This window comes from Podarcis tiliguerta (assembly GCF_965153285.1).
Source record: "Podarcis tiliguerta genome assembly, chromosome: 16".
NCBI classification, from domain to species: Eukaryota; Metazoa; Chordata; class Lepidosauria; order Squamata; family Lacertidae; genus Podarcis; species Podarcis tiliguerta.
Window position 1 is genome coordinate 35591521 of NC_139549.1, and position 27646 is coordinate 35619166.

The window sequence follows — 27646 nt, forward strand, 5'->3', positions numbered from 1 at the left end:
TCAAAAAAGATGTTTATGTCAAAACAAATGTTAAATCTGGAAAAAATGTTTATTGGAAAGTGAATAAAAATTATTTATAAAAAAAAAAAATTGAAAACACAGGGGCATAAATTGTTGTGTTGTCACTTGGTGATAAATAAGTTGGTTTTGGGTTGCAGTTTGGGTACTCGGTCTCTAAAAGGTTCATCACCACTGACCTATAGTATTGACCTACAGCTCTTTCTCCAATGGGTGAGCTACTGGATGTATTCATCTGATCCCTCCCCAATCTGTTGTCTTTCAGGTGCCGTTGAACCACAGTTCCCACCATTCTTGATCATTGACCACACTGGCAGTGGCAGAAAGGAGCTGTAGCACAAAACATTTGGAAGGCACCAGACTGGGGAAGGCTGGTTTAACCTGAGTGCCACCACCAAGCTCTGTCCAAGAGATGAAGGAACTGCAGGGGGGATATTTCAGAGTTTCCAGTCCTACCTTGGGATGCTGGGGATGAAACCTGGGGGCAGTTGCATGAAAAGGAGATGCTTTACCCCTAAGGAACAGTCCTTTAGGTTGTCTACAATAGCCCTATCCTCCATGAATTTGTCTAATATCTCTTTTAAAGTTGGTGGCCATCTCTACATCTTGTGGGAGTGAACTTCACAAAATGCACTTTCTTTTGTCTGCCCTGAATCTTCCAACATTCAGTGGGGAAGTATTCCTTACCTTTAGTGGGGAAGACTATGGCCAGGTGTGTTGTGCACCTGCTGTGTCCAGGAGTTGCTGGGCAACTTCAAGGCCCCTACTCTCCCTTCCTGTCCTTTAAAAAAATTTTTTAAACTAGACTTGTTGGATGAAACAGTCCTTCAAACAGAGGATGCCTTTGAATGGGAAACTGCCTTCTCTAAACAGAGGACTGCTCCTCTGTAAAGCAGGACACCTGGCCCACCCTTGCATCATGTCCTGTTCTGGCACAGAACCTTTACAAGAATTGAAGAGGCTTGTAAATAAGGCCTGGATTTATTATTTTTAACCTCCCACGTTGCCTCCAGTAGACTCCCCACTGTGACTGCAACCATCCTGGCTAATCAGTTGGCACAGACGGTGCAATTAGGACATTCCATCATGCTCTTCTGACTCTGAAAATGACCATCTCCCACATAATTTGTTATCCTTCCAATAAATCCAGCCAAAATGCCCAGAACATACTGTGCTGGGGGAAAAGAACTGATTGCACCTGATCTTTTTTTTGGGGGGGGGAGCGCTAGCAGAGCCTTCATTAAATGCCACTGGCACCCAATTTGTCTTCTTTCACTCTTGTCCTACATGTATAGATCCAGCATCAGGGGATGACACTAGCAGGCATCTGAGGAGGCCCATGTTCCAGTAGTGGAGGGGGCACTGCCTGACACACACCTCCAGAGCCACCTGGCCATGTCACAGCTCTTCCTGAGAATCAGAGAATTGTAGGTGAGGGTCACCTGGTCCAAAATCTAGTCCCAGCAATGCAGGAATCTCATCTAAAGCATCCATGACAGATGACCAACCAACCTCTATTATAAACCTCCAAGGATTTGTCCATGGACAAATATGGAAAATGAATACTGTATATTAAATGGAAAGAAAATAATGTGATAAAATTATATGTGATATAAAAAAACCAGAAGAAGGAAGGAGCGAAGTCAGCTCTGAAGAGCAAGTATAAATGTAAAATGTAATACAATATGTGTATGTGGAGTATCTAATTGAAAAACTAATAAAGATTATTTGGGGGGGTGGATATAAACCTCCAAGGAAGGTCATGGGGGACTTTGTCAAAAAGCCTTACTGAAATCAAGATACACTATGCCCACAGCATTCCCCTGATCCACCAAGCTTGTAATTCTAACAACAACAAAAAGAAAGAAAGAAAGAAAGAAAGAAAGAAAGAAAGAAAGAAAGAAAGGAGATTTGCCTGCCATGGCAAGCAAACATCTTGTGACATCTTGTGGACTCAGGCCCACATCGTAGTTGGCAAGTATATAACGGATAAAATCTATAAGGTGGAAGTTGAATGGCGCCAAGATGCCAAAAGTACAGCAAGTTATAACGAGAGTTTAAATGTTTCTTAAACAGGTGTGCCTTGGGCAGGGGGGAGCAGTGATTCCTAAACATACACACCCATTTCACAAATGCAGAGATTTTCAAATCAAGCATTATTTTCTGTGCATGCCATTCAAGAGAAAGGGCAAGAAGGTCAACCAGCCACAGCTTAGCTTCACCCAGAGCTTGTTATTACCTAGTCTTGCTTCTGGGAAGTTCTGGGCACTCTGTTTTCGAGTAAATGATCTTGCTTAGTGTAGTTGAAATTAAAGATAAAAAGTTAGATAAATTTAAAGACTGAGCTAGAAAGCATTTGTTTGCTTGTTATATTTATCAGTCGGCTACAGGCATTACTGACATTTCCTCAACCAAATCCCTCTAGTTCCTGTAACAAGGACTGTTTCTGGAGGGGTCCCCAGTTCATTCTGTTAGCTGAGCTACAAAAATCCCAGCGATCATTTCCAGCACTTGGATTCATCTTAAGGGCCGGTACTTGGAAAGCGACAAAGAAATGTCACAGAGATGAGGGCATATTTGCTGTGTTAAATGAACTGCAGTTCGTAAGCTGGAAAACACTCAAGCTCCTTCAAAAGGAGTTTTCAGAGGTTTTTATTTTGCACAGTGATACTATGCATGTATAAGCAAAGTGGAAATCCAATTATATCTGGGCCAGTGGAATGTGCATATACAGTAGAATGCAAGCCTATTATGGGATGGCGTGCAGTGGAGGAATCCGTCCTCTTCTTCCAGGCAGACACTCTCTAACTGTATCCTCACAGGGCCTCCTGATGCAGCCAGTTATTATGGGCTTGCATTTTCTGCACTTAAGATGCCGATAAATGTCATCCCAAGTTCATTTTCCTTCTTTTTTAACCATTTAGGAGGGGTGGGGGACAAGTTGTACCTGAAAACTGGGGAAGTTAGAAGTTTGGTGCTTACCCAAAGATACTGTTCCTGGCAATCTTGAGGTTATTCGTGGGGAGGGTATGTGGCTGTTTTAACATGTTTTTAATTGGGTATATATGGTTTTAGGGGTTTTTAAAATTTGTTTTCAATATCCTTTCGATCGTGTTTTTAAATTGCATTGTTTTATCATTTGAGTGTTTGTGAACCTGTGCTTCTTTGGAGGGAAGGGTGGAGTGGAAATGTAGCAGTGAGAAGGAGGAGGAGGAGGAGGAGAATCCGATTAACAAATTCAGTCAGCACAGAAAGATGGCTATGTTTCGGTTCTCATCTGTTTTCAGAAAGGGCAAATTAGGCAAGTCCCCCTTTAAATGCAAACGGAATCCAGTGTCTCCCCCATCCCTGCCCATGGCAGAACTTAAAAGGAAGGTTATAGGGGTGTTCATGTAACAGTCCTCCTATCTGGCACACAGGTAGAAATCCAAGGAACAGGTAAGAGTCACTGCTGATAAGGAGACATATTCAGATTCCCCTAATGGGCTTAGGGGAAGAGCACAAGATTTAATACAGTGGTACCTCGGGTTAAGTACCGGTACTTAATTTGTTCTGGAGGTCTGTTCTTAACCTGAAACTGTTCTTAACCTGAAGCACTTTAGCTAATGGGGCCTCCTGCTGCCGCCACTCCACCGGAGCACAATTTCTGTTCTAATCCTGAAGCAAAGTTCTTAACCCAAGGTACTATTTCTGGGTTAGAGGAGTCTGTAACCTGAAGCGTATGTAACCCGAGGTACCACTGTACCAGTAATCTTTAGACCACCCAGTTGGCACTATTGCAGCAATCCATCACAATTCTGCAGCCTTCCATTGGGAATGGATCATATTCGCTGATGAGTGCCTAAAAACTCAGGAGGACAAAACTTGATTTAAACAGCAAGATACTGCGGTAGGTTAGGAAACACTGAGGAGAAATTTGATTGTGTTGTGCCTGATGATCCTCTCTCGCCCTTCAGGTGACAAACACCAAATCACAGGAGAAGAGAGTAAACTCAATATATCGCATGACTCTTGAAAATAAGCTATCTACGGGATTCACTTTGAGGTTTATAAAGCCGGCAGTACTGCTCCAACTTCCCAGTTGGTATTGATTGGCTTGGTTGATGTTGACACATGGTGCCTCCTGCAAGCAGAACTCAGGAAAGGGAAGCAGGTCCTAAGTTTGTTTTCCATGTGATATACAACTCTAATCTGGAAGACTTTTGGTGGGAAGGGAATTTATGGGCCTAGTCCTTGCCAGGTCTCCAAACTGGCAGATGCAATCTCCACCCTGCTGAAAAACAGCTCTGTCAAAGAAAGTGCCAATTTCACTAACCAATGTCAAAGAAGCATCCAGGCCCACAAAGCACCCTTTGATGTGGCGTATAGATATATATAGAACCGCTTGTCAAAAAAAAACAACACAACCCACACACAAAACTACAAAAGTTTCTTATAGTAAGACTCAGCCCTTAACTTTTTTATGTGGAAACCTCACCAAAATGTAACGTCTCACTCTCATTTTTCATTGGGTGAATCTGTCTTCTTGATGTGACAAAACAACAGAGGAGAGTCAGTTGCAAAAGCAGCTATGAATGTTTTTTTTAAAACTGTGTATGAGAGAGAATTTTAACCAGGGTGGAGCTTTTCTCACTCCTGTGAAAAGAGAAGTATCAGACAAAAAATACCCCCTTCTGCCGAACTATTAGAAGTACCAGCCCTATTTCTGGGCAAAGTAACCCCAAATGGTTAGTTGTGCTTCAAGACCCCGCAAGCCACCCCCAGGAGAATAAAGACACAAGGTCACAAAATTTAGGTTAATGTTAATGGGGAAAATTTAGGCCACAACTTTTATTGGTTACAGAATGTGAGCAGTATTGGCTTAGGCATTGGAATCAACAGCCTATATCTGTCTCCTGCCCGCCTTGCAGGAAGTCTGGAAGGGTAAACCACCAGCAGAGGGAGCCCTGCCAATGCGGATTGACTCGAGCCCCCCTGGGTTCTTGCTGGGGTCGTGGCATGGCCCTAGCCCCTCCCCGGGCTTCGGACGAGATCCACATCCCCAGATTCCTTTAATGGAATACCCCCCCCCCACACACACATTGATATTCCAATGCCTAACCACCAAACCTTACAAAGCTGTGGCAATTGCTACAAGGTAGGCTTTTGAATTATGGTGCTGGAGGAGACTCTTGAGAGTCCCATGGACTGCAAGAAGATCAAATCTATCCATTCTGAAGGAGATCAGCCCTGAGCGCTCACTGGAAGGACAGATCCTGAAGCTGAGACTCCAATGCTTTGGTCACCTCATGAGAAGATAAGACTCTCTAGAAAAGACCCTGATGTTGGGAAAGATTGAGGGCACAAGGAGAAGGGGACGACAGAGGACAAGATGGTTGGATAGTGTTTTTGAAGCTGTAAACATGAATTTGACCAAAGTGCGGGAGGCAGTGGAAGACAGGAGTGCCTGGTGTGCTCTGGTCCATGGGGTCACGAAGAGTTGGAAAGAACTAAACAAATAACAACAACAACAACAACAACAACAACAAAGTGAAAACCAAGTGGCTGGTGACAATTTGCCAAGTGGAAAAAGTCCTGCCAGGCCCCTCAATGCCAACCAACTGCAATCCATAGCAAGGCCAGCGACCCTACCTAAAAGAAGGCTGGAGGGCGGGAGACCTGCAGTGTGAGGCTGAAAGAAGAGTCGCGCCGTGGTTTAAATTGGCCCCGGCCATGCCCCCGGTGCCCTGATTGGTCGCCTGGCCACTCGGAAGTGGAACTGATTTATTTCATTCATTTCCATTGCATTTTTACTGCCAGAGAGATGGAATCCAATGCAACAGCTGAACTAGTGGCTGCTTGTTGTGCTATAGAGAATTCATGTTACTCAACAGATGGTTCTTTTGTGCAACGATCTTTTGCAATGTACAAAAGATATTTCACCAATATATTCATTTCTATACGCATTATACTCCAATATATGCGTGTGCACATAACTTGGTAGGAGAAATGCATTGCAAAATTCAGAAACGTGAATTTCACAATATAGCTATGCTCTGGTTTGTATTATTATTATTATTAAAAGTGCAAATTAGGCAGGCTCCCCTTTAAATTCCCTCCCCTTTCCACCACACCAGCTTTCCTGTCAAAGTTCAATCTGCTACAATCTTCAGGGCTTATGGTGGGCAGAAAGGTCTCACAAACAAAGATCCATCCAATCATTGTTTTAAAATGGCAAAAACAACCATGATTGCTTTCTCACAGATTACAGCAGGGATGCCTTCACGTGGAACATGCAAAGGGTGCCTTTGTGTGGCGAACCTCTCAACCTTACCGCTTCTAACTCTCCATTAAAATTCACTACTATAGTGATACATCACCTCAGCACCGTCATCCTGTGTGAAAAACGTTTTGCTAGCAACACCAAAAAAGAGGCAGGGAGGGAGCTTCTGCATTTCCAAATATTTCCTCCCCTCACCCACAAAAAACCCCACTCTTCAGAAATGTGGATAAAAGCTATTTTTGAAATAAAAGGAACTTGGAAAGCCCTTGGCTATAAGAAGCTTTAAATATTTAAGAGACTTCGGCATGACAAAACTGTCCCAATATTGCCTCAGTTCCAAGAGCTGTTGACAGTTCAAATATTTATTTTTGTAAGTGTTGCGAATACACCTTCAAGTTAAGTCCATCTCAGTTGCCTCTCTTCTCTCCCCCAGGGGCTGGCAAATTTCCCATACTGCACTAGGAGGCAAAATGCATCATTTCCTTCTGCAGAAGGCCAAGGGGCACTTGTTGTTTATTCAAAGGGGGGGTGCCTTTTACTACATCAGACTATATGCCTATATTAATTTTATTTCAACAAGATATGTTGATTGTAGTAAAGCCTCTAAGTGGTTTACAAGAAATATTTAAACATGTCAATAAAAAGTTAAAAGACAAAACAGTTAAAGATAATTAAAAATAGCAATGGGGGCGGGGAGATTAAAACACATCAAGATCTACATGTCTGGGTAAAGGTAAAGGAACCCCTGACCGTTAGGTTCAGTCGCGGGCAACTCTGGGGTTGCGGCGCTCATCTCACTTTACTGGCCGAGGGAGCCGGCGTACAGCTTCCAGGTCACGTGGCCAGCATGACTAAGCTGCTTCTGGTGAACCAGAGCAGCGCACGGAAACGCCGTTTACTTTCCCATCGGAGCAGTACCTATTTATCTACTTGCACTTTGACGTGCTTTCGAACTGCTAGGTTGGCAGGAGCTGGGACCAAGCAACGGGAGCTCACCCTGTCGCGGGGATTCAAACTGCCAATCTCCTGATCAGCAAGCCCTAGGCTCTGTGGTTTAGACCACAGTGCCACCCGCATCCCTACATGTCTGGGTGGGCTTTCCTAAACGAAACAAAAAAAATCCAAAAAGAGTACAGCAAAGACTCTTGTCAATAGGCAGGGAGTTCCACCTGGCCAAGTATTATCCATTCAGACTTTTAGTGATACTCCAAAGGCAAGGGGACTTTCCCATCAACTGCTACATGAGATCCTCTTAAGTGGAGATGCCAAGGGTTGAATTGGGGATCTTATATGTGCAAATCACGTGTTCTACCAGGTGGCACACGCAAAAGAGGGAAGACCTGGTCTTCCTGGACCCTCCCCTCGTTTGCCTTGCTATTGTCTGTCTCTCGCTACTGTGGCTGCCACCACTGGCCACCCAACTCCCCGTCTTGCTCTTCTAGCCTTTGAGGAAGGGTTCTTCAAAGCAAGGCTTAGTGGCTGTGGTGGCCAGAGGGACGGGCTGTGTCACTGGAGTTTGTCCAAGAAGCATCTGAGCCCAGGCATGAGGCCAGGAGTCCCATCATCTCTAGCTGGCAAGACCAGTGGTCAGGGATGATGGGAATTGTAGTCCGGAAACAGCTATAGAGACCGAAAGTTGGGAAACACTGCTCTGGAGAAAGGGGAGCTGGATCGCGAGGAGGGACCAAGTGGTTTGGCAAAGAAGTGACATTGGACACTCCTAGGCATACACCTCATTGTGTGGAGTCGTTCTGGTACATCCTGCCTGTGAGAAGCCTCCTCTGTATAGGGAAGTGACAGAGTAGATCAGATGCTCAGCTGGTGCCCACACTGCTTCCATCTCTATGGACCAGCACAAACAAACCTCACAGACCCCACCCACTTGAAGGACTGCTTGGTTGCTTGCCCAGTCCCAGGACTCCGACAGCTTGCCATTCTAAGAGCTAAGCCTACTGCGTTCTTCAAAAGGAAGGTGCAGGAGGCATGTCACTTGTTGGATCAACATATTTGCACTTAGCCATGTATCTATGCCTCTTATGTACCTGCTGCACCTTGAAAGCTCTGCCTTGCCTGTGTCAGAATCGGGGGTCGAAAAGCCAGCTGGCTCAGCCCCAGCTGGAGTGTCTCCCCTCAGCCTTGTCACTGTGGAGATCCATCAACCTCTGCTACGATGTTCATCAGCGACTCAAGCTTGCAAGCTTGAGCACATATTACTCAGCAGTGTAAACTGTGCAACAGAAGAGGCTTGAGGCTGTAGATACAATACTAAGCTATGCATTTATTATACATAAATCAGGACAAAGAAAACATGGCATCTCTCCTTGCCGTCTTCTCGGAGAGAGAGTGAAAACAAAAGCAATACAGAGCGGAAGTTCCGCTCACGCCAACAATCTGCTGGAATATAAACAGACATGTGACATGTAACAATCCCATGTCTGCAGCAAAGGGTGGAATGGAATTCCCAACAGCCTGTGTACTGATCTGATTTGCACATTAAAAGCTTTTTGCAGAAACGGCACTGGGAGTTTGAGTTCTTTGCCCAGCAATGACGGCTAGGACAGAAACAAACAAATAAAAGACACTAGCAAAATCTAAAGTATCCACCACTCAAAGACAAAGTTGGCCACTGTGCCTTTGCAAGATTCTGTTCCCTGCCGTCATTTGATTCCAGAATATTTCTTAAATGGTCTGTAGTGACTGAGGGCTTATCCAAACTTACCTTTCCCCTTCACTTCCCAAACACAATCTGCACTTTAAAGCCCAGTGTCCAAGCACTCTTTTTTTCCCATCCCTCTGGAGCTTTCCCTGTGAAAACCTGCTGTTTAAAGCTGAATTGGAGCAAGAAGCATCTGAGGAAGACCCACATTTCTGTTAGTTGTGCTTCAGCGTTAAAGAAAGGAGAGGGCACTGGGACAAAAAAACAAGTGCTTGGACACAGAGCTTTAAAGGCTAAAAAGCACAGGGCAAAAGGAAATGGATAAGACCAGCACTTTTTTTCTGGGGGGACGCAGGGGAACACATATCCTTAAACATTTTGTGAATCTTTGTACCTTTTGTCCATTTACAGTGGTGCCTCGCAAGACGAAAAGAATCCGTTCCATGAGTCTCTTCGTCTTGCGGTTTTTTTCGTCTTGCGAATAATAATAATAATAATAAATTTTATTTATACCCCGCCCCTCCTGGCCAAAGCTGGGCTCAGGGCGGCTAACAACAATAAAAACAATCCAACATTCTAAAAACTTTACACCATAAAATCAATCAAAAACAAATTGATGGCAACCAGCAAGCAAGACCCTGTGCAGATTGCCAGAGGAGGGGGTCAGGCTGTGCCCTGACCAAAGGCCTGGTGGAACAGCTCTGTCTTACGGGCCCTGTGGAAAGATGTCAAGTCCCGCAGGGCCCTAGTCTCTTGTGACAGAGCGTTCCACCAGATTGGTGCCACAGCCGAGAAAGCTCTGGCAAGCCCATTAGCGGATTAGCACTATTAGCGGTTTAAGGGCTATTAGCGGCTATTAAGGGATTAGCGGCTATTAAGGGATTAGCGGCTATTAAGGGATTAGTGGACCAGCTGATAACCGGCTTAGATCAGCTGATAAGCGGCTTAGCAACAGCTGATAAGCGGCTTAGCTAACAGCTGTTAAGCGGCTTAGGGGCTGGGGGAAAAGGGGGAGAGGGAAAAAAACCCCGCAGAACTCGCAAGACATTTTCGTCTTGCGAAGCAAGCCCATAGCAAATTCGTTTTGCGAAGCACCTCCAAAATGGAAAACCCTTTCGTCTAGCGGGTTTTCCGTCTTGCGAGGCATTCGTCTTGCGGGGCACCACTGTACTGTATTTATTTTTCCCGATTTGAACTATAAAATGGTGAATGAGAGTACCCCTAAACAGGTTTTTAAGAGGGGGGAGCACTGGATAAGCCCTGGTAGCAGATGTCCAGGTTTTCAGTGAGAGGTCTTTCCCAGTCCTCTAAGCATCACTTCTGAAAACAGGCTCTGTTGCGTGTAACTAAAAAGAATGGAAGATCCTGGAAAGCCACTTCAGCAAAAATAACCTATACTTAAAGCAGGCAGAAAGGGGTCAGGCAAAGGACGGAAGTTTCAATCCATCTAAGTTATTGTTTCTGCAGTTCCCAGAGCGCTGAAGATCAAGTTCGATGTTGGAGTAATGGAGAATGACACCTATAATCATGCCCCTCAGGCTGGGCCAGGCCCCAAATGCACAGATCCCCCTCAGAACATTTGATGGGCTGCCCCTTTCCAAACCAAACTCTCAATTTCCACCCAGACCTGCCTCCCACTTCTTTGCATCAAGGCTATAATATGCAAAGCTCCTCCGGTGCCAGGGACAAAACCCGCAGAGGCTACCGAGCTAATTCCTCACTTAGAGAGAGCACCAGCGGCGCAGATAATGTTTTAAAAATAAAAGTGGTCCGGATCCTTTTGCGGGGCTTCGTATGAGAGGTGCTTCCAGAGTGTCACTGTTTTCGCATGAGATTCAATCTCATACCAGCAAATTCAAGCTGTGAAGTCAAAGTTTGTTTTGGCATTCTTGCGCAGCGAAGCTGCTCCCGCACAACCCCGCCCAAAATCACCTTGGACATTTTGCAAGAAGGAAAATGAGGGGAGGTGCACTGGGAAGAGCGAGATAACAATTGCTTGATGCAACCTCACCTAAGCTCCCCATAGATCAGTCAGGATGAATGCTTAATAAACAGGTCACATGGAAGCAACTTTAGGCTGGAGATGGGTGGTAATCAAAGGTGCTTTGAACACTGGTGGAGGAACGGAGACAGGGGGAGCGTACCACCCCCAGCACCATTGGGGAGGGAGGTCCCATTGGGCCCACGCCCTGGGACATGTGCCACACACCTCCCACCACGCCGGGTGCCACGCCCCTGCAGGCAGCGTCCCACACCCCCAGGACACACGCTACTGTTGGGATACTGCCAGGGAGACAAAGTCCATCTTGACCTCCACGTCATCTCCGGACGTCCATTGATCTCCCGTAGACACGCAGTATCAGCAATTAGCGACACGAGCTCTAGAAATAGCTCTTATCAGCAGATGACGCACAGCAAAAGATGCAGTCAGGAGAGCATGATTTACAAGTTTATTCAGCGTTGATCAGAACAAAGAAAAACACGACTGCCTGCTTGAGAGTTTCCGGCAGAGAGAGAAAAAAACGAAAGCAAAGACACAACATAAACATCCTGTGAAACAGGAAATACGCAGACTCTGTGACTCAAAGCCTGCTCCCTTTTTAAGGTGGAACGGAAATATCCTAACAGCTACGCCCCCAGGATGCATCCCAAGCCCCCATGGGCATCATGCCATGCCCCCTGAGATGCGCATCAGCCACGCCCACGCCTGTTCTCCGCCCCCGGTGCCAGAGCATGCAGCTTCACCACTGGCTCTGAAAGAGGCATTGGCACACATGGCACATGTGCTTATCACTCTCTTGCCTCTGGTAAACTGGTTGTGCAGATTACAAACAGCATGGGAAAATGTAGGAGTGTGTGGCTCAGCTGTAATTTGAGTAAACCATGGTTTGCTGCACTCAGAGCCTAAGCGTAAACTATGGTTTGCTGCCAAGGGGAGGCAGAAGCTTCTAATCTCCCTCCTTCTTGGGTGGGAGAAGGGGAGGAGTGTGGATGCAAGCCCTTGTGTGAATGCAAGCCATTGAATTTTCCTCCAGCAGGTTATGAAAAAGGAAATATATACATATATGTCTCCACTCCTATAACAATTCTTTATAAAGCATCTAAAATAGCTAGATGCTGCACACAAAAAATAAGAACAACACAGTCCAGGCCTGCAGGCTTGGAACCTAGATGCAGAGGGAAAGAAAATACCAAGAAAAGGAAGGATAAGATATGCCTTAAAGGGGAACAACACAGAGAGAAAGAGCTAGAATTTCAGCCCAAATTCCTCCTCAAGGCAGCTTACAGTACAAAATAGAAAATGCAAAATGTCCAATAACAATTATACAAAGGAGGGAACTAAAAAAAGATGGCAAAGAATATGCCCATATCAAGGAGACGAGGATGAACAACAGATCTCATAAGAATCCAAAAACCTGACAGAATAGAAAATACCATGATTTGTTCTACAACCTAGGGGCCACTCTTGAAGAGGCCATGTTCCATTTTCACCATCCTTCTCTACCACATAGCATTAAACTATCAGCTGTAAACAGTCACCAACAGAGAAACAGCCAAAACCATGTCCAGCCAACTCAGCAGGGCAATGCTATTTCCAGTCTGCCATAGTGTGACACTGAGCTCCTTCAGAAGGAAGGACAGGATTTAAATTCAATAAATGAAATAATAGTCAAGGCTGGGTATAATTTGTGACTCCATGAAAGCATCATCCAAAATATCATACTCAGAGAATGTCATCATTCTTTTCAATAAATACAAGTTTCTAGATCTCAAGAGCTGTATTACTTTGAAAGTGAGCTTGAGGCAGAGTGGTTGGGTGAGTACAGGGTGGAAGCACAGGGTGTCTCACACAACAACAAAACAAGCAGGACTCAGTACCCGCCGTACATTTTAGCACTACACATAACTAATAGAGGAACAGCAACTGTTAAACACAAATGTCTCGCATTGGCATAGTTTACACAAGTCCTGGAATTCTGCTGTGCTTGATACGAAACGTGTCATACAGAGTTACAGACATCATAGCAAAGAAGCAAGTTAAAGGATTCATCACTCCTTACCAGTTTGTGTCTCAAATGGATGGTAATGAGAGGAGAACCGGACAAATTGTGGGACAATGTCGGTGGGGGTTCCACTTTCAGGGAGATAAGGTAGCTGCTTGCAAAAATCATGCAGTCCTTGCAGGCAGCAGCTTCAGGAATTCTGAGAAAGAAAGAAGAAACGGGATGTTTGTCGTTGGTTGTGTATTTTGATGTCTAATCTGCCCCATCCTGAGAACTTAAGCAGGTACCACTGCCTTTAAAAAATAACAAAAAACAGCAGCAACACTTAGCCTCTCTGAAACAGAGGTGGACAAACTGTGTACCTGGTGCTGCTTTTGACTTTTTGTCTGATTTCAAAAGCCCTTGGCAATTTGTCAGTTCAGACCCCTGCCAAGAGCAGCTCACTGTTTGGAGAGGGAAAAGAGAGCATTGAGAGTGGTGCTTTCTTTCTGGGGAGACACAGGGGTATGCATATCCCTAAACATTTTGTGAATCTAAGTCGACTGGACCTAATGGTCAGAGGTACCTTTACCTTTACAGTGGTACCTCTGGTTAAGAACTTAATTCATTCCAGAGGTCCATTCTTAACCTGAAACTGTTCTTAACCTGAAGCACCACTTTAGCTAATGGGGCCTCCCGCTGCCACCACGCCGCCGGAGCACGATTTCTGTTCTCATCCTGAAGCAAAGTTCTTAACCCGAGGTACTATTTCTTTTTGGGTTAGAAGAATCTGTAACCTGAAGCGTCTGTAACCTGAAGCGTCTGTAACCTGAAGCGTCTGTAACCTGAAGCGTATGTAACCCGAAGTACCACTGTACCTGTTTCAATATGAGTAAGGAAATGAGAGTAACCCTAAACATTTTTTTTTAGAAAAAAAGCACTGGGTGAGAGAGATAAGGGGTGCCAGAAAGAAAGAGAGAGAAAGGGTCTCCTGCCCCCTGAAGATTGACAGATCTGCCAATTTTAATAAATAAAATTTATTTATTTATTTATTTATTTACACACACCCCAGCCACTCTGGGTGGCTTCCAACAAAGTATTAAAATACAGTGGTCTGTTAAACATTAAAAGCTTCCCTAAACAGGGCTGCCTTCAGATGTCTTTTAGTTTCTCTCACTTTCTCAAGTTCATTTCTCCACATTTCCACATCACTTTACTTTATTTGTTAGTTTATTTATTTATTAGATTTACATACCGCCCTTCATCAAAGGATCTCAGGGCAGTTCACAAGATGAAAACACAAATAAATAGTTAAAACATAAATGACAAGTCCTCAGAAAAATTCACCAGCATTTTGGTGTGAATTTCTCCCAACAGACACATTTTTATATGAATATTTTGCAGTGCAATTTTGCAACGCTTTATATTTTTGCATGTGTGTCCCCCCCACTAACATGTGCACTTTTATGCACCTTTCACTCCAGTATATGGATTTCTGCACACAATTCTTGGCTGAAGGACGACATTGCAAAATTCAGAGAAGGGTGAATTTCAGAAGATGGCTGAGTTTCGGTTCACATTTTGTTTCAGAAAATACAAATCAAGAAGGTTTGCCTTGAAATGCAAACTGAAACAAATTTCTCCTCCATCCCTCCATCCCACCCACCTCTGGCTCTGCTCCCTGGTGACATGCAGCCCCCCAACAAATTATCAGGAGTGTAGCCCTCAGCAAAAACAAACAGGTTGCATGCTACTGCCCTACAATGTACAAAACAATAATTCATAGCCCTTCTGGAAACATATTTAAGACTTGGACACTGATGGCACGCGGATAGGCTCCTTAAACCCTGCTGACTTCAGTGAGATTTATGCAGCCTAATTGTACATTTATTTCTAAAATTTAAAACCCAGCAGACTCACTAATCCAATAGGATCAAAGGCTAACTTTGCTGGTGAAAGATCTGTGTCATGTGACTTGTTGCATTGCCCAGTGCTGTCTCCAGAGCCACGGAGCATGGCAGCCTCTGCTCAATTAATATGTTGCAACCTTCCTAAGGATCTAAGTGAGGATGGTGGTGAGGATGAGGAGGTGGTATAATAATAATAATAATAATAATAATAATAATAATAATAATAATAATTTATTTGTACCCCACCCATCTGGCTGGGATTCCCCAGCCACTCTGGGCGGCTTCCAACAAAGAATAAAAATACATTAAAATGTCACACATTAAAAACTTCCCTGAACAGGGCTGCCTTCAGATGTCTTCTAAATGTCAGGTAGTTGTTTATCTCTTTGACATCTGATGGGAGGGCGTTCCACAGGGCGGGCGCCACTACCGAGAAGGCCCTCTGCCTGGTTCCCTGTAGCTTTGCTTCTCGCAATGAGGGAACCGCCAGAAGGCCCTCAGCGCTGGACCTCAGTGTCTGGGCAAAACGATGGAGGTGGAGACAGTCCTTCAGGTGTACTCGCCGAGGCCGTTTAGGGCTTTAAAGGTCAACACCAACACTTTGAATTGTGCTCAGAAACGTACTGGGAGCCAATGCAGATCTCTCAGAACCGGTGTTATGTGGTCCCGGCGGCCACTCCCAGTCACCAGTCTAGCTGCCGCATTCTGGATTAGTTGTAGTTTCCGGGTCACCTTCAAAGGTAGTCCCACGTAGAGTGCATTGCAGTAGTCCAAGCAGACTGTTCCACCAACCTCAGCCTGCCCCCACCTGCCTGTCTTCTTACATACAATCACAGCCTGACAGCTCCCTCCTCCTCCATCTCGGTGTTGCCCTTGAATTCTTGTAGAAGAGCTTGGAAGACAACATTAGGCTTAGTTGGCTGTGCCTCTCATTGGCTGTGTAATGTGTGAATGGCCCCTGCAGGCTGTGTTCAGTGCCAACCTGAAGGGAGATTTCAGGAAAGGCAGCCTGAACTGTCCCCTTAGCGGAGAGGTTGTTGTTTAGTCGTTTAGTCGTGTCCGACTCTTCGTGACCCCATGGACCAGAGCACGCCAGGCACTTCTGTCTTCCACTGCCTCCCGCAAGAGGCAGAGGTAGAGTGTTGCAAATGAGGGTCCTGACTGTTTGTTTGGGGAGGGGGTTATTTTTAAGACATAATAGTTGGGCTTTTATGCTAGCCAGACCCTTTTTTATGATCCAAACTTGTTGCCTTCAGGTTCTCCCCATGTCCAAGTTCCAGAAGAGCCAGTGTGGTGTAGAGGTTAGAAGAGGCATAGGCAAACTCGGCCCTCCAGATGTTTTGGGACTACAACTATCATCATCCCCAGCTAACAGGACCAGTGGTCAGGGATGATGGGAGTTGTAGTCCCAAAACATCTGGAGGGCTGAGTTTGCCTATGCCTGGGTTAGAGCGAGGTAGGAGGTCCCCAAGCTTTGGGAACTTTTTGGAAACGTTTTTGAAATTGTAAAAGACTGTTGTGGATACAAAAACAACATGGCTTCCATTGGGTAGCCACAAAATGGCTGCTATGGTCACCTGCCTGGGTAGAATAGTAACTTGCCTTAAAAACTGAGGAGAAAGCGGAGTTGGGATCTCCATCTCCAAATAAAAATCTGACTTGTGTGTGGTGTGGTGTGGTGGAAGTGATGATAATCCAGTACAGAGAGTAGGGATGAGGCCCATGTAGAGCTGAGTTGAAATCTCCACACAGTCATGGATCTCACTTTCAGTCTAACCCAGGGATAGCCAACATGGCAGCCTCTGGATGTTGTTGGACTACAATCCCCATGAGCCACAGTCCTCATGAGATGCTGGGAATTATAGTCCAAGATCAGCTGGAGGTTTGTTGAAAAGAGATAATTGTAGAGAGAGCAGAGCCATTGATACCACTGCATAGTTTAGGATTTTTTTAAAAAAAAAGAAGAACCACCAAGGTAAACAATCACCCCTCATTTCCTTTACTGAATTTCATAAGCTTCTTTCCACAATGCCCTTCTGTCAACACAGACAATTATATTTCCTGATGGGCCCACCTTAGATGACTGAAGATAAATCTCCATGAAGTGAAGGGTACAAAGAGAAAACTTCCCACAGCTACAGCCTGAGCTCTCCATTCAGAGGCCGATATTTTGCAAATTATTATTTGGGCATGTTATTTATAGCCCTGTTATGAAAGAGGCCCATCTTGTCCAGAAAGTGTTTGCTTCTCAAAGATAGCATAATTCAAACCAGGGTTCCGAGGGAAGCCAAGCTGGCTCAACCTCTCATTAGAAAACCTGCCAGAAAAGATATTTTCCTAGCTTGAGGGAATTTCGACGAGTGATGTTTAAATAATTGCGTTGTTTTCACTTTCTCTCTTTCTTTTCTTTTAAGTAGGCTAAATTTTGCAGTTGCAGGTGAATTTTTGCTATTATAATTTGATTTCTCTACATTTCCTGCTGAATGTCTGAAACACAGAAAAATGTTTTCATTGGAGAGTGGCTTTTAAATTTGTGATGGCTCAATTTAACATGAAACCCTCTTTTTTGATACTGGTTGCAAATATGGATCCACTATTCGTTGGCATCCATCCATCTCAGGAGACAATGAAGGAGTGTGACTACAGACTCACTGAAACTAATGAACATGGTTAACTAATAGACATGATTTCAGTATGCTTATTCTGAGCAGAATTTAGCTGGATGCAAGCCCAAGTGAGGAGCCATGCATGTCTGAATACAGACCTTGATTCCTGCATGTACCCTTCTCCCGGTCAACAGCTAAATATGCCTACTGATTCCCCTGAAAGGTGCTGTGCTTGAAGAGATACACAAATATTATGTGCTGAACCTATGGAAGCCCCTCACACATGCAAGACAGCACTGGATGTGTGAGCCAGTCTGCAGTCAAAAGCCTCTAACCTATGCCCTGGCCATTTTATTTCATTTATTATTATTTATTTATTTTAAATTGAATTTATATACCACCCTATTATAAGTTTGTACCAGTCACTTTCTCTCCATCTGTTTGGGCTCACTGTTAAAATGCAATATTTTTAAGTACTTCTGCGAAGAGAGGACGAAAGCAGTACACTGAAATTGAGAAAAGCATCTAAGGGTGTTAGCATGTACAAGCATTTTTTTTTTTTTTACATTTCATTACTAGTAATGCATTAGATAACACAGGAGATATCAGCTACTAGTGAAGGAGCGCAATTCTGAGAAACACTGCACATGCAAAGTAAACATGTATTTACTTTGTGTTCTTTGGGATTTACAGCCAGGTAAGGGTGCATAAGATTGCAGCCCTAAAGACTTAAATCAGGGGTAGCCAGCTTGGTGCCTTCCAGATGTTGATGGACTACAACTCCCATAATCCCTGACTATTGGCTTATGCCAGAGGGGGCTGGTGGTTTTGGTCCACAGCATATGGAGGGCACTGCCTTGGCTAACCCTGAGCGGAAAGGAAGGACCTTTAAAAGAAAATGAGATTGTAAAAATGCTCATTAGGGGCATATTAATAGGCAGTATAAACACACACACAAAATTGTGCATCAGTGCAAGCAAGGAGAAAGATGACTGATGATTTGCAAGCATTCCTCAGCTAGCTGGACTTTGATTCACCAAGCGATGGGGGAAGTAAGGCCAAGCTAGCATTCCTGGAATTACTATTTTCTCCAAAGAACTGAGGTGCCATCCAGATTTTAAGAGATGGGATTTGCTTAAGTATACAACCAGTAAGGAAGTCAGAGAATTCCAAAGGAAACAGAAATGGGAGCAGAAATTGCCGATTTTTGCTCATTCATCCCATGTCCGGAACAGAGATCAACCTATAAAATAACAATCTGGATTTGCCGCTGATGGTGTTTTCAGTCTGCAAACAATACACGACAACACAATATTGATGATATTCTATTTTCAGATTTGCAAGGCATTTCCTTCGCAATGAAGTGACTGGTGTGAAAGAACGTGATGATAATGTAGTTAATTCCATTACCAATCACATAACGTTTCAGCAAGACGAAGGCTGTTGTTTTTTCTTGGAAGCCAAATATTGGCTGAATGGAAACGGTGCTGCGTGTGGTGAATACAGGGCAAAATGGAGATCAGCACCTTCTAACATCCCTAACGAGAAATAGTTGTGTGTGTGGAGCCTCTGGCCTCCCACGCCTTTTCTCTGTCTGTGGGAAGTAAAACATTCCAGCCCCATTTGCCAGAACAAATTATCGAGATAATACATCTTATATAGCTAATGGCCCATAAATTATGGCCTCTTGGGATTTGGTTTCACAGTAAGAAATATTGCACTTCCCAGAGGTTGATTGCGTCACACAACCCAGTTAGCCACCCAAGTGAAGAGTATGGTAACTTCTCTACAGGCTCCTGAGCTATAAGTGCCCCGTCCTCTGCCTCCATCCACCAGAACCTCTGCTGATGTCTTAATTGTCTTGCTGCTAACATTTGCTTCCACTTAGTCCCAAAATAGGGATAGTACCTCTGGCAGGTAGTTTGTCCACCTTTGGTTCCCACCCTGCACTGAGCTCTCACCTGTGGCTCAGGTAAAGGGAAAGGGACCCCTGACCATTAGGTCCAGTCATGGCCGACTCTGGGGTTGCAGCCTCATCTTGCTTTATTGGCCAAGGAAGCCGGCATACAGCTTCCGGGTCATGTGGCCAGCATGACTAAGCCGCTTCTGGCAAACCAGAGCAGCGCACGGAAATGCCATTTACCTTCCCACCGGAGCGGTACCTATTTATCTACTTGCACTTTGATGTGCTTCTGAACTGCTAGGTTGGCAGGAGCAGGGACTGAGCAACGGGAGCTCACCCTGTCATGAGGATTTGAACCGCCGACCTTCCGATCTGCAAGCCCAAGAGGCTCAGTGGTTTATACGACAGCACCACCTGCGTCCCCCTGTGGCTCAGAGAAGCAGCCAAGACCACCAGAATGCCTATATTACACAAATCCAATTGGAAAAAACCACGTAAATGTAATAGGCCATATAGTAACAATTGCAAAGTTATTTACTAGAAACTACTTCTCAAAAATTAGATATTAAAAAGCAGCTTTTCAGTTGATCACCAAGTCCAGTATGTACAAAATACAAATCCTATTGTGTCAGTGCCGTAGTACATTCTTTTCTAATTTCTTCATCTTCTCTTGTAGTACGGCACTGACAAAATAGGATTTGCATTTTGTACATACTGGACTTGGTGATCAACTGAAAAGCTACTTTTGAATATATTATGTCATGAAGTTGATTTCGACATTATGAGAAGCTGTATCTAAGTTTTGAGAAGTAGTTTCTAGTAAATAACTTGGCAATTGTTATTATACGGCCCATTATGTCTATGTGTGTTGTTTTCCAATCAGAGAAGCTGCCAGCATGTGACAGAAGCCACGCCCCAGGAAATGCCTTCAACTGGCTGGCTAAACCAGGTGAGAGGAGCTGGTGGGTCTCAAATACTCAGTGAGTTAGGCACTTCCCCTGCATGCAAAGACAGGCTCCAGTAAATTGAGCGGATGAGACCAATAGTGTCATGAAGGCCGTTTCTGCATGTGCTGGAGTGAGAAGTGAGGGGCGGATGGAGCTCGTCAACCTGGGAAGATAGCCCATCTAGGAGTAGGAAAACGCTGATCATAAGCCTCCGCTGCCTGGGAGGGGGGTATCTTTGGAATAAGAAAAAGCTAAGGAGTTAAGTTCTACACAAATCCTGAGTGGAGACGGTTGGAGGGTGCCTAGTACATCTTCTTCTGGCAACCCCTGACACCAAGCTGGTGCCAAAGGCATTGCTTTCCTTTCCTTTGGACCACATCAGTGTGGCCTAGAGATGGGTCTTGTTGCCTGGGCAGCCCAGGACCTCCATTCACACTGCCCAGGCTTATCCCCTAGGGAGATCACTTCGGTGCTGATAACACAGCAGTTTGACTTCACCCCCAGAGGTGCTCTCCAATGTCTCTTGAGACAGACAGATGCCAACCAGATCCAAAACTTACTTGCCGCTGAAAGTCACTCATACTCCCAGGAAGTGTTATCTGGGCCCATTTAAGAACATCAGCATGATCATGTAATAAAGCTTTTTCCTGGAGCACAACTCTTTTCAAGGCTGCAAGTGGAGGTTGCATATTTGACTGATCCCCTTGTGGAAAAAGCTCTATGTACTTATATAGGAAGGCAGAAAACTGCACAACAGCAGGCCAGCCTACCCATCTAGACTAGTGCTGTCTACTCAAACTGGCAGCAACTCGTTAGAGCCTGTGGCAGGTCCCTCCCATCACCTGCCATTTTCTCCTTGATAATGAGGGGTATTTCCAGACTGTCACTGTTTTGAATTGTGCTTGGAAATGTACTGCTCTGCCTCTGAGGGAAAGGGGACTGGGGCTGCCACTCCAGGCATCAATTTCTTTCAGCAGTAATTACCTGAGTTAATGCATTTAGACTATGCTTATATATATGATTTAGGGACGCGGGTGGCGCTGTGGGTTAAAGCCTCAGCGCCTAGGACTTGCCGATCGAAAGGTCAGCGGTTCAAATCCCCGCGGCGGGGTGCGCTCCCGACGTTCGGTCCCAGCGCCTGCTAACCTAGCAGTTCGAAAGCACCCCCGGGTGCAAGTGGATAAATAGGGACCGCTTACTAGCGGGAAGGTAAACGGCGTTCCGTGTGCTGCGCTGGCTCGCCAGATGCAGCTTGTCACGCTGGCCACGTGACCCGGAAGTGTCTTCGGACAGCGCTGGCTCCCGGCCTCTTGAGTGAGATGGGCGCACAACCCTAGAGTCTGGCAAGACTGGCCCGTACGGGCAGGGGTACCTTTACCTTTTACATATATATGATTGTCTTGAATTGGCTTGGGAAATTCTCAGGTCAGAGCTGGGCTGTCTTTTCGAATGGTATATTGCTCTTAGTTCCCTTTGTTTTAATCTACGGGACATGTCACTGGTGCAATGCAGAAAGTAAATGGATCCGAGTGCTTTATCTGCTTTAGTGGTGTAAAAATTAGCCAAGTGCGTATGGGAAAGGTGGAGGAGGTGGAAGAATGCTATACTTCACTGGCGATGTTAGTATTGGTCTGTCATGCTGTTTGAAGTGCGAACAAGGTACGATCTTTACAAAAGGAGAAGTGAACATTAAACTTGTGTTAGAGGGAGGTGATGGCAATACATATGATTTATCTAGGCAAGGGTCCAAAGAGCTACTGGGCATACCCAGTGGGAATTATCTGAGTTTGTTTGCATTTGTTAGACACTTCAGAAAACAAATTATCTAGGCGTTGCACAAAATCCACTTGAATCACGATACAATTCTGCTTGTAGGCGATCCACAGTCAGCCTTAAAAGTCCAACCCAACGCAAGACCCAGACACAAATAGTTTGCACAGGAAATCACAATGCAGATCGCATGAGCTGAAAGCAACCAGCAAATGCAGGCACTGAAATTTCCAGTCATGCTACAATCCAACATAGCGTGAAACCCAAGACTCAGCTACACTCAGTTATATCATTATAACTGTGCTATAAACATGCGACACCACATGGCGCTGTAGTTTGTTCCTTCACCAGTTTGATTTTCCATTATGAGCTTTATAACACGTTTTCCTGTAATGTTTCTTCTAATGTGTCTAGATGCAGCAGAAGATGATTCACCCTCTACGAAGCCAGATAAGAACCAAAACCAGCCATCTTTTGAAATCCACACAAATTTTACAATTTAGCCAAGCAAGGCCTACAAAAACAAGCAATGTGTTCAAAAACATGCATATGCTAGACTCACATTTTAGTGAAAACAACTTACAAATCATACATTATATTAGGGGAAACTGCTTTGCATAAATTTGTATTTCAAGAGAAATTTGCACTAAAATGCTGGTGAATTCTCATGAGGACTTTTCCCAAAAAAATAATAATCTCAAACTGATATGGAAATATGCCAGGATAAATGAAAACCAAGATTGACAGACACACCCATTCCTACCAGGGTCCCACTTGTAATATTAGTACTATTCGTTATGCACAATCAGCTTGCCTTTTTTTTTTTTAATAAGGAACTTACTTTGTTTCTATTGGTCTGATACTTCCGAAGAACTGGTGCATGGTATGGTAGAGAAGTCCCACAATGGTTATCCAAGCTGTAGAGAGAGGGAAAGGGACAGGATGTTTATTACATGCCAGTGTTGCAGCTTGAGCAAAAAGTGGAGGGTGTGAAAGCCAATTTAAAGCCACATTGTAAATTGGCAACGTCACCTCTTCCATCATTCCTCACTTCTACTCTCATGGGATTCCAACTGTTCACTTAAAGAAAGAAGGAACACTCCTTCCCAGCTCCCGACACACAGAGTTTTAGAAAAGGAACATCAACACAGGACAGTGTAGACTTCTCACCACCTTCATAATGTAATGAAGCTAAACAGCTAAATTATATAAATATTGTCTCTAGTAAAACCTCCTTCGGATGGCTTCGAACTCATGGGCAAAATGAGTGGCTAATCATTTTGTGGGAAGGATTCACGTGAATACCAGAAATTCAGGTTTGCCCGATTGAAGTGCTCTGGGATGTGTGCCCAACCAAGCTCTGCTTATAGCAGACCCATTCAGATTGATGGGCTTAAGTTGATCAGTTCCATTAATTTCACAGGAACTACTATGATTAACTTTGGGATTGGAAGCAACTTCAGGATCATAGAATTGTAGAGTTGGAAGGGACCTCTAGGGTCATCTATTCCAACCCCCTTCTAGGCCAGAATCTCAATTAGATCATACATGACAGATGGCCATCCAACTTCTGCTTTAAAAGGAAGGAGAATGCACCACCTTCCAAATGAAGTTTGTTCCACTGTCAAACAGCTTATACCATTCTTCTTAATATTTAGTTGGAATCCCCTTTAATGTAATTTGAAGCCATTGGTTCAGGCCCTGCCCTGTGGAGCAGCAGAAACAAGCATGCTCCATCTTCTGTGTGGCAGCCTTTTACATACAGTGGTACCTTGTTTTACGAACAGGGCTGTCTTAAGCATATGTGGCGCTGGGGTGCAAAGATCTGCCCAGCTCCTCCCCCCCCCCCGGGTTGCCCAGTCCCAGGCACACAGGAGGGCAGAGCCGGCCAGCCACCTCAGCGTCTTGCTGGCTCGGTCACCCCCGAACTCACTGCGCAGAGCCGCCCGCAGCAGAAGAGCCTGCCACAGCGCTCTGACCAATGGGCGGGCTCTTCTCCGGACTCAACTCTTGAGCCCTGAACTCTCGGCCTGGTGCCCCTGAGAGCCCGGCGCCTGGGTGCCCCACACCCCTAGCACCTATGGGTAACACGGCCCTGTTTACGAACTTAATCCATTCCACAAGTCCATTCTTAAACCGAAGCGCTTGTAAACCAAGGTGTGCTTTCCCATAGCAGCGCGGGACTCAATTTACAAATGGAACACACTCAACAGGAAGCGGAACATGTTCTGCTTCCAAGGCAAAGTTCACAAACCAAAACACCTATTTCCAGATTTGCAGCATTCTTAATCCAAGTTGTTCATAAACTAAGCTGTTCTTTTTTTTATAATATTTTATTAAAAGTTTTACATAGAAAAAAGAAAGAAAAATACAAAAATACAAAAAGAAAAAAGAAAAACAAATAAAAACAGTTCCTTTTTCATTGTATTTCTTTCATTTGCTTATTTCCTAGACTTCCCCACACCTCCCCTCTCTGTATTCCAATTCGTACATTTAATCAGCAAATCCCTTCCCTCTGTCTTAACTTAATCCTTATCTTTATATATAAAACCTTTAATTTTGATCTTTTTAACCCTTAAATTTCCATATTCCTCCACCATCTTATTACTAAAAACCTTTTAACCTCCCTCCGATGTCATTCTAACATTCACTGATTTTATAATATTTCTGTAGATAATCTTTAAACTTCTTCCAGTCTTCCTCCACCGTCTCTTCTCCCTGGTCTGATTCTGCCAGTCATTTTTGCCAGTTCCATATAGTCCATCACCTTCATCTGCCATTCTTCCAGAGTGGGTAACTCTTGTGTCTTCCAATACTTTGTGATGAGTATTCTTGCTGCTGTTGTGGCGTACATAAAGAAAGTTCTATCCTTCTTTAACATAAACTAAGCTGTTCTTAAAACAAGGTACCACTGTATTTGAAGATGGCTATCAAATCTTCTCTCCATTTCCTCTTTACCAGGCTAAACTTCTTCAACCAATCCTCTTAAGGCTTGGTTTCCAGACTCTTGATCACCTTGGTCACCCTCCTCTGCATATCTTCCAGACCATCCAGAGCCTTCTTAAACTGTAGTGCCCAGAACTGGACACAGTATTTCAGGTGAGGTCTGACCAAGACAGAAGGGAGTGATGCTATTACATTCCTTGATCCAGGTTTACATCCCTTAATATGGACCTCCTATCATCCTACTACAACAAATGCATTTTTATTTAAAACAAAAAACAGACTTTTTGCAGGTAGGAAAGCAACAGGGAAATGCACCGAAGTGTATGCAAAGAACGAATAATTAAGGCGAAGGTGTATAAACAGTGTGCAAGCAAATCAGAATGAATGCTCATGGTCATGTAACCTCCCTGCAAATGAATCAAAACGAATGCTCGATAGAGGCTGGATAGAGTCTAACCTCTACCTAAGTGTTGTGCAATCAAATCAAGACAAACGCTCTGTAAAGAGGTCGTCTGGAGAACCACAATGCAAAGAGCAGTTCAAACAATCCTCCATAAATAGATTTTACAATGCACAATCTACCTTGCAAAGTTGCATCTGTTTTATACAAGCCACTTTAGAAGCCATGACTTCGCATCCACCCCCTCCCAAAAATCCTCGGAAATATGATTAGGTGCCGGTCTCTAATCTATCCCACAGAACTGTGGTTCCTAGAATTCCACGGAGAGAAAGAACAGCTGCGGAACTAGTTTAAACAACCAAGAGTCTCATGGTTCCTTATTAAGACATTGTGGCTCAATAAATCTATCTCCCAAACTTCTTTTTACTGCTTTGTTTCTGCGGCAAGGAACCAACACGATTTGACTGTGCAGGGCAGATATGACTGCTAACAATGAACAGCCTTAGCTGCATGTGATTCAGATGAATTAATGTGAAGTTGTAGGAAATATGCTGATGCTCAGACATTGCTGGCTAAAGACTAGATGGCAACGCCTAGATTAGATGAGTGACAAAAGAGTATGCAGCAGAGGATTTTGATGTTCTAAAGGTGGTTACTAGAAAAGATCATGGGTGGCGAACGAGGTGTTCATGTCTTGTATCAACATATGAACTGGAAGAAGGCTGCAATGATTCAGAGCCCTACCTCTGATATTGCACAAACTAATTCCACACATGCAACAAAAACATCTGCAGGCAGGGAGCTGATTGCACAGAATTCTAGACCATATGGAAGTTTTTGAGCATACAGCTGTACACACAAAGGCTCCCCCTTTCCGTGCAAACATTCACTCTGTATTGCATACCTGAAGCCTTGATGGCTGTAACATGCTTAGGTGGGGCTGCCCTTCCATATGGTCTGGAAGCTGCAGAATGCAGCATCCGGACTTCCATTGTGGTGTAGTGGTTAAGAGAGGTAGACTTGTAATCTGGTGAACTGGGTTCGCTTCCCCGCTCCTCCACATGCAGCTGCTGGGTGACCTTGGGCTAGTCATACTTCTCTGAAGTCTCTCAGCCTCACTCACCTCACAGAGTGTTTGTTGTGGGGGAGGAAGGGAAAGGAGATTGTTAGCCGCTTTGAGACTCCTTAGGGTAGTGATAAGGGATGCGGGTGGCGCTGTGGGTAGAGCCTAGGACTTGCCAATCAGAAGGTTGCGGTTCGAATCCCTGCGACAGGGTGAGCTCCCATTGCTTGGTCCCTGCTCCTGCCAACCTAGCAGTTCAAAAGCACATCAAAGTGCAAGTAGATAAATAGATACCACTCCGGCGGGAAGGTAAACGGTGTTTCCGTGCACTGCTCTGGTTTCACCAGAAGTGGCTTAGTCATGCTGGCCACATGACCCGGAAGCTGTACACTGGCTCCCTCGGCCAATAAAGCAAGATGAGAGGCGCAACCCCAGACTCGGCCATGACTGGACCTAATAGTCAGGGGTCCCTTTACCTTTACCTAGGTTAGTGATAAAGCGGGATATCAAATCCAAACTCCTCCTCCTCCTCCTCCTCCTCCTCCTCCTCCTCCTCCTCCTCTTCTTCTTCTTCTTCTTCTCCTCCTCCTCCTCCTCCTCCTCAGAGGAATGGATTGCTGTCCCCATGCAACTCTGCTGCTGAAAGAGCTGCTTCCATCACCAATTTGCTACCAGGCCAGGTTCAGGTCTTTGTGTTAAATTCGCAAAGCCCTAAACAACTTGGGCCTTGATCGCCAAGGTCTTCTGATGGGGCACTGCTTGTAGTTCCTCATGCAGCTGACATTCAGTCAGAGTTTACCAAGTGTGGCAAGTCCTGGCTTTGCTTGGAAGGGGTAATCTCTGATCGCTTTCAGATTTCTTCAGAAAACTGCATTATTCTAGATGCACTCCTTTTGAACCTCAGATTCTCCGCCCACCCAACAGCTTTTGCAGATTTGTTTGATGCCTTTATTGTTCTCACCGCAGCATTGTACTTTTTAATATTACTCATAATGCCTTGCAATATTTTTATATGAAAGTGTGGTTTATAGATCTTTAAATAAATAAATTGTTGGATGTCAGAGGGTGAAGCCACTTGGAATGTGCAACGTTAAGGGCGGTGCCCAGTCACACGTTGATAGAATATGTTGCCGATTGACTTGAGTAGGGTTATGGGGTACTGGTGCTCCTTTATAGAGTATT

General features: G+C 44.7%; 1 protein-coding gene and 1 long non-coding RNA gene across 3 annotated transcripts in view; one reads left to right on the forward strand and one right to left on the reverse strand.

Moving 5' to 3' along the window:
- LOC310666934 overlaps window positions 1–27646 on the forward strand; it is a 396489-nt gene that overhangs the window by 294324 nt on the left and 74519 nt on the right. The window lies entirely within an intron of this gene.
- Window positions 1–27646, reverse strand: part of ADGRD1 (adhesion G protein-coupled receptor D1) — a 293282-nt gene that overhangs the window by 209392 nt on the left and 56244 nt on the right. For both annotated transcript variants that reach the window (XM_083418242.1, XM_083418243.1), the window contains 2 exons: window positions 22897–22972; window positions 12998–13139 (listed from right to left, as the gene is read on the reverse strand). In XM_083418242.1, coding sequence (XP_083274368.1) covers window positions 12998–13139; window positions 22897–22972 — 218 coding nt within the window. The remainder of the gene's footprint in view (window positions 1–12997; window positions 13140–22896; window positions 22973–27646) is intronic.